At 52.7% G+C, this 10,520-nt stretch overlaps 1 protein-coding gene and 1 non-coding gene across 4 annotated transcripts in view; both read right to left on the bottom strand.

The window, feature by feature from the left end:
• LOC132383966 (fos-related antigen 1-like) overlaps nucleotides 1-5,793 on the bottom strand; it is a 14,071-nt gene extending 8,278 nt beyond the window's left edge. The window contains exons 1-2 of one of the 3 annotated variants that reach the window (XM_059955187.1): nucleotides 5,669-5,793; nucleotides 3,510-3,746 (exon numbers count right to left, since the gene is read on the bottom strand). In XM_059955187.1, the coding sequence (XP_059811170.1) occupies nucleotides 3,510-3,746; nucleotides 5,669-5,731 (300 nt within the window). In that variant the 5' untranslated portion in view covers nucleotides 5,732-5,793. Of the gene's footprint in view, nucleotides 1-3,509; nucleotides 3,747-4,294; nucleotides 4,476-4,523; nucleotides 4,698-5,668 lie in introns of those variants that run through there. The other 2 variants (XM_059955188.1, XM_059955189.1) reach the window with 2 other exon arrangements.
• Nucleotides 5,794-8,402: 2,609 nt separating this feature from the next.
• LOC132384117 (U2 spliceosomal RNA) lies at nucleotides 8,403-8,593 on the bottom strand. Its single transcript, XR_009508859.1, has one exon. It is a non-coding gene; the product is annotated as a U2 spliceosomal RNA (small nuclear RNA).
• Between the last annotated feature and the right edge of the window lie 1,927 nt (nucleotides 8,594-10,520).

Raw genomic sequence — 10,520 nt, 5'->3', positions numbered from 1 at the left:
CCCCTGGATTAGATCCCAGCCTGTAACCCACTCCCGGGGCTCTGTTATTCTATATATAAACCCCCTGAACCCCTGAATTAGATCCCAGCCTGTAACCCACTCCCTGGGATCTGTTATTCTATATATAAACCCCCTGAACCCCTGGATTAGATCCCAGCCTGTAACCCACTCCCGGGGCTCTGTTATTCTATATATAACCCCCCTGAACCCCTGGATTAGATCCCAGTCTGTAACCCACTCCCAGGGATCTGTTATTCTATATATAAACCCCCTGAACCCCTGGATTAGATCCCAGCCTGTAACCCACTCCCGGGGCTCTGTTATTCAATATATAAACCCCCTGAACCCCTGGATTAGATCCCAGCCTGTAACCCACTCCCAGGGCTCTGTTATTCTATATATAAACCCCCTGAACCCCTGGATTGGATCCCAGCCTGTAACCCATACCCAGGGCTCTGTTATTCTATAATATAAACCTCCTGAACCCCTGGATTAGATCCCAGCCTGTAACCCACTCCCGGGGATCTGTTATTCTATAATATAAACCCCCTGAACCCCTGGATTAGATCCCAGCCTGTAACCCACACCCAGGGCTCTGTTATTCTATATATAAACCCCCTGAACCCCTGGATTAGATCCCAGCCTGTAACCCACACCCAGGGCTCTGTTATTCTATATATAAACCCCCTGAACCCCTGGATTAGATCCCAGCCTGTAACCCACTCCCGGGGATCTGCTATTCTATATATAAACCCCCTGAACCCCTGGATTAGATCCCAGCCTGTTACCCACTCCCGGGGGTCTGTTATTCTATATATAAACCCCCTGAACCCCTGGATTAGATCCCAGCCTGTAACCCACTCCCGTGGATCTGCTATTCTATATATAAACCCCCTGAACCCCTGGATTAGATCCCAGCCTGTAACCCACTCCCGGGGATCTGTTATTCTATATATAAACCCCCTGAACCCCTGGATTAGAACCCAGACTGTAACCCACACCCGGGGATCTGTTATTCTATATATAAACCCCCTGAACCCCTGGATTAGATCCCAGCCTGTTACCCACTCCCGGGGATCTGTTATTCTATATATAAACCCCCTGAACCCCTGGATTAGATCCCAGCCTGTAACCCATTTCAGGGGATCTGTTATTCTATATATAAACCTCCTGAACCCCTGGATTAGATCCCAGCCTGTAACCCACTCCCTGGGATCTGTTATTCTATATATAAACCCCCTGAACCCCTGGATTAGATCCCAGCCTGTAACCCATTTCAGGGGATCTGTTATTCTATATATAAACCCCCTGAACCCCTGGATTAGATCCCAGCCTGTAACCCACTCCCGTGGATCTGCTATTCTATATATAAACCCCCTGAACCCCTGGATTAGATCCCAGCCTGTAACCCACTCCCGGGGCTCTGTTATTCTATATATAAACCCCCTGAACCCCTGGATTAGATCCCAGCCTGTTACCCACTCCCGGGGGTCTGTTATTCTATATATAAACCCCCTGAACCCCTGGATTAGATCCCAGCCTGTAACCCACTTCCAGGGCTCTGTTATTCAACATATAAACCCCCTGAACCCCTGGATTAGAACCCAGCCTGTAACCCACTCCCGAGAATCTGTTATTCAATATATAAACCCCCTGAAACCCTGGATTAGATCCCAGCCTGTAACCCACTCCCGAGAATCTGTTATTCAACATATAAACCCCCTGAACCCCTGGATTAGATCCCAGCCTGTAACCCACTCCAGGGGATCTGTTATTCTATATATAAACCCCCTGAACCCCTGGATTAGATCCCAGCCTGTAACCCACTCCCGAGAATCTGTTTTTCAACATATAAACCCTCTGAACCCCTGGATTAGATCCCAGCTTGTAACCCACTCCCGGGGGTCTGTTATTCTATATATAAACCTGCTGAACCCCTGGATTAGATCCCAGCCTGTAACCCACTCCCGGGGCTCTGTTATTCTATATATAAACCCCCTGAACCCCTGGATTAGAACCCAGCCTGTAACCCACACCCGGGGATCTGTTATTCTATATATAAACCCCCTGAACCCCTGGATTAGATCCCAGCCTGTTACCCACTCCCGGGGGTCTGTTATTCTATATATAAACCCCCTGAACCCCTGGATTAGACCCCAGCCTGTAACCCACTCCCAGGGATCTGTTATTCTATATATAAACCCCCTGAACCCCTGGATTAGATCCCAGCCTGTAACCCACTCCCAGGGCTCTGTTATTCAACATATAAACCCCCTGAAACCCTGGATTAGATCCCAGCCTGTAACCCACTCCCGAGAATCTGTTATTCAACATATAAACCCCCTGAACCCCTGGATTAGATCCCAGCCTGTAACCCACTCCAGGGGATCTGTTATTCTATATATAAACCCCCTGAACCCCTGGATTAGATCCCAGCCTGTAACCCACTCCCGAGAATCTGTTTTTCAACATATAAACCCTCTGAACCCCTGGATTAGATCCCAGCCTGTAACCCACTCCCGGGGCTCTGTTATTCTATATATAAACCCCCTGAACCCCTGGATTAGATCCCAGCCTGTAACCCACTCCCGAGAATCTGTTTTTCAACATATAAACCCTCTGAACCCCTGGATTAGATCCCAGCCTGTAACCCACTCCCGAGAATCTGTTTTTCAACATATAAACCCTCTGAACCCCTGGATTAGATCCCAGCTTGTAACCCACTCCAGGGGATCTGTTATTCTATATATAAACCCCCTGAACCCCTGGATTAGATCCCAGCCTGTAACCCACTCCCGAGAATCTGTTTTTCAACATATAAACCCTCTGAACCCCTGGATTAGATCCCAGCTTGTAACCCACTCCAGGGGATCTGTTATTCTATATATAAACCTGCTGAACCCCTGGATTAGATCCCAGCCTGTAACCCACTCCCGAGAATCTGTTATTCAACATATAAACCCCCTGAACCTCTGGATTAGATCCCAGCCTGTAACCCACTCCCGGGGCTCTGTTATTCTATATATAAACCCCCTGAACCCCTGGATTAGATCCGAGCCTGTAACCCACTCCCGGGGGTCTGTGACTCAGGACACACCCCCTGTGGCTCCAGCAACTCTCGAGAAGCTGACTAGCAGCCCACCCTCTCTCCCTCCCTCCACCACTGGTGCACAGAACACAGCACAGGTTACAGCGACAGCCCCTGTCAAACCTCACTACCCCCCCCCCCTCCCGCCAAGGGCGGCGGGCACAGGGGAAACGCCACCACCTGCAGGTTCCCCTCCCAGTCACACACCATCCAAACGGATCTCTGTTGCCGTTCCTTCAACGTTACTGCGTCTGCACCCCGGGCACTCCCTCCCCAACAGCACCGCGGGAGTGGAGCCCCTTCACCAGAACCTCCTCAAGGGGCATTCGGGGGGGGGGGGCCTTGCCTATGTGACAAGCGATAGAAATCAGAGATCGTATCTTAGCACGGCTGCCCTTTGGTGAAACGAACCGCCACTCACCTCCTCCTCCCTTCTCCGCCTGCCCCCGAAGGGGGCCCTGATGACCCCTGACCTCAGCCCGTCCGAGGGCCCGGGGGCGACTCCCAGCTCGGGGTAGGGGTAGGGTCGCGGGTAGAAGCCGGACGCACTATGGCTCGCCACCGAGGGTTGTACCATCCACTGGAACTGCTGGCTGCCAGAGAGGGCAGAGAGGGAGGGCACGGCAGAGGACGTCCCACAACGCGGCTCTCCGGGTTTCTGAAAGAGAGAGAGAGAGGAGATTTTAAAACCCTGCACCAACCCCCCCCCCCCGAGTCCACCATCTTTCTCTTCCCCCCTTCGCTCTCCTCGCCACCGCAATACCCTTACGGGAGGCTGGGAGAGGGTTCCACCAGACGTAAATGGGCGGGCACAGCCTCGACGGGCTGAGAGGCCTCGAGCCGGATCATCCTCAGAGCCGGCGAGCGCTCCTTTTCGATCCTTGCCGGCTCCTCGCCCCTCGGACGCTGCCCGGCTTGCTCAGCGTTCAGGACGCGTTCCCCTGTCTCATCTCCGCTGGCCGTCTTGACCTCATCCGCACGGATTTGTAAAGGGCCACGGTCAGTAATGGTTCAGGATACCCGAGTCCCTGAGCCATTTATATAGCTTAGTTCCCTCCCTCCCTCCCCTCCACCACCCTTGACTCAGGAAGTCAATCTGCACACAGCAAGATCCCACAAGGAGTGACGGGACTGACTGAGGGTTGAATTTTGGACTCGGTACGCAGGGGGAGCCTTGCCCACCCTCCTCGCTGTCCCCACCCGTACCGTGACACCTCCTCACACCGCTCCCTCCTCAGTGCCCCACCCGTCCGGTGACCCTAGGGCATCAGCCCGGAATCCTGTGCCCTGCTCGCCGGGGTGTGGACCCCCGACACGGGGCGAGAGCAGCTTCCGGCGGAGCCTCGAGGGAACTGTGTGGACAGCGAGTCCCGGGGAAAGTCTGCCCCACGATCGGCCCGCCCTCCAGTCTGGTGTGCCCGAGTCGGTGCTGTACCTGTCCCTGGTCTTTCTCCTTTTGATACCCCCTCCTCGCTCACTCTGACCCTTTATCTCTACAATCTGACCCCCAACACGCTCGTTTTTGTCTGTTGTAATTCTGTCAGCCGAACAGTAAGTCAATCGCGCTTTCGCTTTCTGTGTGTCTCTCTCCAACTGTCTCCCTGTCTCTCTTCACCATCTCTCGCCACTTCCCTCTGCCTGTCCGCCCCTCTCCCTGTCTGCCCCCCTCTCTCCCCTCTCCCTCTCCCTTTCCCTGTTTGCCCCTCTCCCTGTCCGCCCCCTCTCGCTCTCTTTCCCCTCTCCCTGTCCGCCCCCTCTCGCTCTTTCCCCTCTCCCTGTCTGCCCCCCTCTCTCTCTCCCCTCTCCCTGTCTGCCCCTCTCTCTCCCTCCCTTTCCCCTCTCCCTGTCCGCCCCTCTCTCTCTCCCCTCTCCCTGTCTGCCCTCTCCCTCTCTCTCTCTCTCACACACACTCTCTCTCTATCTCTATCACTCTCACACACTCTCTCTCTCTCTCCCTCACTCTTTCCCCTCTCCCTGCCCGCCTCTCATTCTCTTTTATTTTTCTCTCTGTCCGGACACCTCCACCCTCACCATTCCGCCCCTCCCTGCTCAGAGACTGACAGACCCGGAGCTCGGGGCGGGTGACTGGGGAGGGGAGCCGGGAGCGGTGTGTCCTCCCACAGCCCGGGGAGAAGCGGCCGGGCCACAGGTCACGTAGTCTGGGTTACAGGTCGCGGGGGGGAGGTCGAAGGTCACAGGCTGCAGAATCTCGGGACCCGGGGTCACGGGTCACACAGAGACATGGAACCTGACCCGCAGAACCTGGGTCACAGGTCGGGGGGGGGGTCACAATAGCGGAAGGTCGCGGGAATCTGGGTCACGGGTCATCGAGCCTGGGGGGGGGGGGGAGTCACGGGAACCGGGTGAGAGGTCACCCGAGACCGGGACAGACAGATCCGAGGGTCTCGGGACACGGGGGAGCCGGGCCGGGGTGACGGGTCCGGCTCCCCAAAGGCCGGAAAGGACAGGAGGTCAGAGAGCCCGGAGTGATACTGAAGCCGAGAGCCAGGCTGGCGGAGTGGGAGACCGGGTCGGGGGCAGGTGGGAAAGGGTACGGGAGGGATGGGGCGCCTCCCTTACCTGGCCGCCGCCGCCGCCGCCGCCGCCGTAGGGCACCGTTCCTCGCTGGCTGCCCGGGTACATGCTGCTCGCTCGGCTCGCCTCGGCTGATCTGAGCCCGGCTGGCCGGCCGCCGAGGCTTCACCTCTCCCGCTCGGCAGCCCGTGACTCACGCACTCGTAATCGCAAGAGATCCCGGGCGAGCCGCGAGCCGCGCCCCGCCCCGAGGGGCACCGACAACTCACACGGGCAGCTCGAGTGCCCTCTCCCCCGACACCCCTCCGCTGAAACCCCCTCCCCTACCAAAACACCCTCCAACAACCCGCAAAGCTCCCCTCAGCCCACAAAACACCCTCTGCTCTCTCACACACCCACCAGCAAACCTCAAAACACCCTCTAACAAACCCCCCAAAACACCCTATTACAACCCCTCAATACCCCCAAATCACTGCCACCCTCACCCTCCCACCACACCAAAACACCCCTCTAACAGCCCCTCAAAACACCCTCCAACAACCCACTTAAAACAGACCCTACCCTCTAATCCCCAAACAACCTCTAATAACCCCCTCAAAACACTATCACCCTCCAAGACATCCCAACCTCCAACATAGAAAACCTACAGCACAACACAGGCCCTTCGGCCCACAAAGCTGTGCCGAACACGTCCCGACCTTAGAAATTACCTGGTTACCCATAGCCCTCTATTTTTCTAAGCTTCATGTTCCCATCCAGGAGTCTTTTAAAAGACCCTATCGTATCCGCCTCTACCACTGTCACCAGCAGCCCGTTCCACGCACTCACCACTCTCTGAGTGAAAAACTTATCCCTGACATCTCCTCTGTACCTGCTCCCCAGCACCTTAAACCTGTGCCCTCTCATGCTAGCCATTTCAGCCCCGGGAAAAAGCCTCTGACTATCCACACGATCAATGCCTCTCATCATCTTGTACACCTCTATCAGGTCACCTCTCATCCTCCGTCACTCCGAGGAGAAAAGGCCGAGTTCACTCAACCTATTCTCATAAGACATGCTCCCCAATCCAGGCAACATCCTTGTAAATCTCCTCTGCACCCTTTCTATGGTTTCCACATCCTTCCTGTAGTGTGGCGACCAGAACTGAGCACAGTACTCCAAGTGGGGTCTGACCAGGGTCCTATATAGCTGCAACATTACCTCTCGGCTCTTAAACTCAATCCCACGATTGATGAAGGCCAATGCACCGTACGCCTTTTTAGCCACAGAGTCAACCTGCACAGCTGCTTTGAGTGACCCATGGACTCAGACCCCAAAATCCCTCTGATCCTCCACTCTGCCAAGTCTTACCATTAATACTATATTCTGCCATCATATTTGACCCACCAAAATGAACCACCTCACACTTATCTGGGTTGAACTCCATCTGCCACTTCTTAGTCCAGCTTTATATCCAATCAATGTCCCGCTGTAACCTCTGACAGCCCTCCACACTATCCACAACACCTCCAACCTTTGTGTCATCAGCAAATTTACTAACCCATCCCTCCACTTCCTCGTCCAGGTCATTTATAAATCTCATGAAGAGTAAGGGTCCCAGAACAGATCCTTGAGGTACCTCACTGGTGACTGACCTCCATGCAGAATATGACCCGTTTTCAACCACTCTTTGCCTCTGTGGGCAAGCCAGTTCTGGATTCACAAAGCAATGTCCCCTTGGATCTCATGCCTCCTTACTTTCTCAATAAGCCTTGCATGGGCTACCTTATCAAATGCCTTGCTGAAATCCATATACACTACATCTACTGCTCTTCCTTCATCAATGTGTTTAGTCACATCCTCAAAAAATTCAATCAGGCTCTTAAGGCACGACCTGCCCTTTACAAAACCATGCTGATGACTCCTCTCCAAACGTTCATAAATCCTGCCTCTCAGGATCTTCTCCATCAACTCACCAACCACTGAGGTAAGACTTACTGGTCTATAATTTCCTGGGCTATCTCTACTCCCTTTCTTGAATAAAGGAACAACATCCGCAACCCTCCAATCCTCCGGAACCTCTCCCGTCCCCATTGATGATGCAAAGATCATCGCCAGAGGCTCAGCAATCTCCTCCCTCGCCTTCCACGGTAGCCTGGGGTATATCTCGCCCAGTTCCAGAGACTTATCCAACTTGATGCTTTCCAAAAGCTCCAGCGCATCTTCTTTCTTAATATCTACATGCTCAAGATTTTCAATCTGCTGCAAGTCATTACGACAATCACCAAGATCCTTTTCCATAGTGAATACTGAAGTAAAGTATTCATTAAGTATCTCTGCTGTTTCCTCCAGTTCCATACACACTTTCCCACTTAATAGGTCCTATTCTCTCACATCTTATCATCTTTCTCTTCACACACTTGTAGAATGCCTTGGAGTTTTCCTTAATCCTGTCCACCAAGGCCTTCTCATGGCCCCTTCTGGGTCTCATAATTTCCTTCCTAAGCTCCTTCCTATTAGTCTTATAATCTTTCAGATCTCTAACATTACCTAGCTCTCTGAACCTTTTGTAAGCTTTTCTTTTCTTCCTGACTAGATTTATTACAGCCTTTGTACACCATGGTTCCTGTATTCAGGAATTGTACACAATTACTTCCGTGTCTCATTGGAACGTACCTATTGGAACGTACTCCACACAAATATCCCCTGAACATTTGCCACATTTCTTCCGTACTTTTCCCTGACAACATACGTTTTCAGATAGGATAATTTTTTTTCTTTGTTACTTTATTTTCTTGAAGGGAGGTGCACCGTTCCCAGAGGCACTGCAATACCGGGTCGATGCGTGGAGTGGACGGAGAAAGCCCCTATTCCATCTCCCTGTTCCAAAAATCACTTTAATGTATGGTCCCCAGATAAGGGACATATCAGATATTAAACTGATAAGAACAGACACTACACTTGATCTTAGCCAAAAGGCCGAGAAGCAATCTATTTCCAATTTAAGCTTCCAATTTCCTGCCTGATAGCCTCATAACTCCCCTTACTCCAATTAAACGCTTTTCTAACTTGTCTGTTCCTGTCTCTCTCCTATGCTATTGGAAAGGAGTTGGATCATGAACTCCATCTCCAAAATGCTCTCCCACTGAGAGATCTGACATCTGACCAGGTACATTTCCCAAAACCAGATCAAGTACAGCCTCTCCCCTTGTAGGCTTATCTACATATTATGTCAAGAAACTTTCCTGAACACACCGAACAAACTCCACCCCATCTAACACCCCTGCTCTCGGGAGATGCCAATCGATATCTGGGAAATTAAAATCTCCCATCATGACAACTTTTATTATTACACCTTTCCAGGATCTGTTCCCCTATCTGCTCCTCGATGTCCCTGTTACTGTTGGCCTATAAAAAACACCCAGTAAAGTTATTGACCCTTTCCTGTTCCTAATTTCCACCCACAGAGACTCCAAAGACAATCCCTCCATGGCGTCCACCTTTTCTGCTGCCGTAACACTGTCTCTGATCAACAGTGCCGTGCCCCCACCTCTTTTGCCTCCCTCCCTGTCTTTTCTGAAACATCGAAAACCCGGCACTTGAAATAACCATTCCTGTTCCTAAGCCATCCAAGTCTCTGTAATCCCAAAACAGCCGTCCACAACCGCCTCCCAACACCCCACACTCCGTAACATACCTGACCATCTGATAACATCCCGACCCTCCAACACCTCCGATACTCCCCAGCCAAAATACCTCCACCCTTCAAAACCTTAACTCAAGACTACCCCATCCTCCGACTCCCACTTAAAAAATCCCCAACCACCAAATATCCCCACTATCCAATACACCCCAAGCAAAATACCTCTACCCATCGAAATACCCCCACTTCGAACACAACCCCACCTGAACACCCCCACTCTATTACACCACCCCACCCCCACTCTATAACACCCTCCCCACATGAACACCCCCTTCTATTACACCTCCCACCTGACCCCACTATATAACACCCCCCACCTGAACACCCCCAACCCCATTCTATAGAGTGAGGGTGTTCAGATGGGTTGTGTTATAGTGTGGGGGTGTTCAGGAGGGGGGTGTTATAGAGTGGGTGTGTTCAGGTGGGGGGTGTTATAGAGTGGGTGTGTTCAGGTGGGGGGTGTTATAGAGTGGGGGTGTTCAGATGGGGGGTGTTATAGAGTGGGGGTGTTCAGGTGGGGGGTGTTATAGAGTGGGTGTGTTCAGGTGGGGGGTGTTACAGAGTGTGGTTGTTCTGGTGGGGGGTGTTACAGAGTGGGGGTGTTCAGATGGGGGGTGTTATAGAGTGGGGGTGTTCAGGTGGGGGGTGTTATAGAGTGGGTGTGTTCAGGTGGGGGGTGTTACAGAGTGGGTGTGTTCAGGTGGGTTGTGTTATAGAGTGGGGGTGTTCAGATGGGGGGTGTTATAGAGTGGGGGTGTTCAGGTGGGGGGTGTTATAGAGTGGGTGTATTCAGGGGGAGGGTGTTATAGAGTGGGGGTGTTCAGGTGGGATGTGTTATAGAGTGGGTGTGTTCAGATGGGGGGTGTTATAGAGTGGGGGTGTTCATGTGGGGGGTGATATAGAGTGGGGGTGTTCAGGTGGAGGGTGTTATAGAGTGGGGGTGTTCAGGTGGGGGTTGTTACAGAGTGGGGGTGTTCAGGTGGGGGGTGTTATAGAGTGGGTGTGTTCAGCTGGGGGGTGTTATAGAGGGTGTATTCAGGGGGAGGGTGTTATAGAGTGGGGGTGTTCAGGTGGGGGTTGTTACAGAGTGGGGGTGTTCAGGTGGGTTGTGTTATAGAGTGGGGGTGTTCATGTGGGGGGAGTTATAGAGTGGGGGTGTTCAGGTGGGGGGTGTTATAGAGTGGGATTGTTCTGGTGGGGAGGGTGTTATAGAGT

The sequence above is a fragment of the Hypanus sabinus genome, chromosome 31, assembly GCF_030144855.1.
Source record: "Hypanus sabinus isolate sHypSab1 chromosome 31, sHypSab1.hap1, whole genome shotgun sequence".
Taxonomy (NCBI): Eukaryota; Metazoa; Chordata; class Chondrichthyes; order Myliobatiformes; family Dasyatidae; genus Hypanus; species Hypanus sabinus.
The sequence above is the reverse complement of the archived record's forward strand: the minus strand, read 5'-3'. Positions and strand labels throughout refer to the sequence as shown.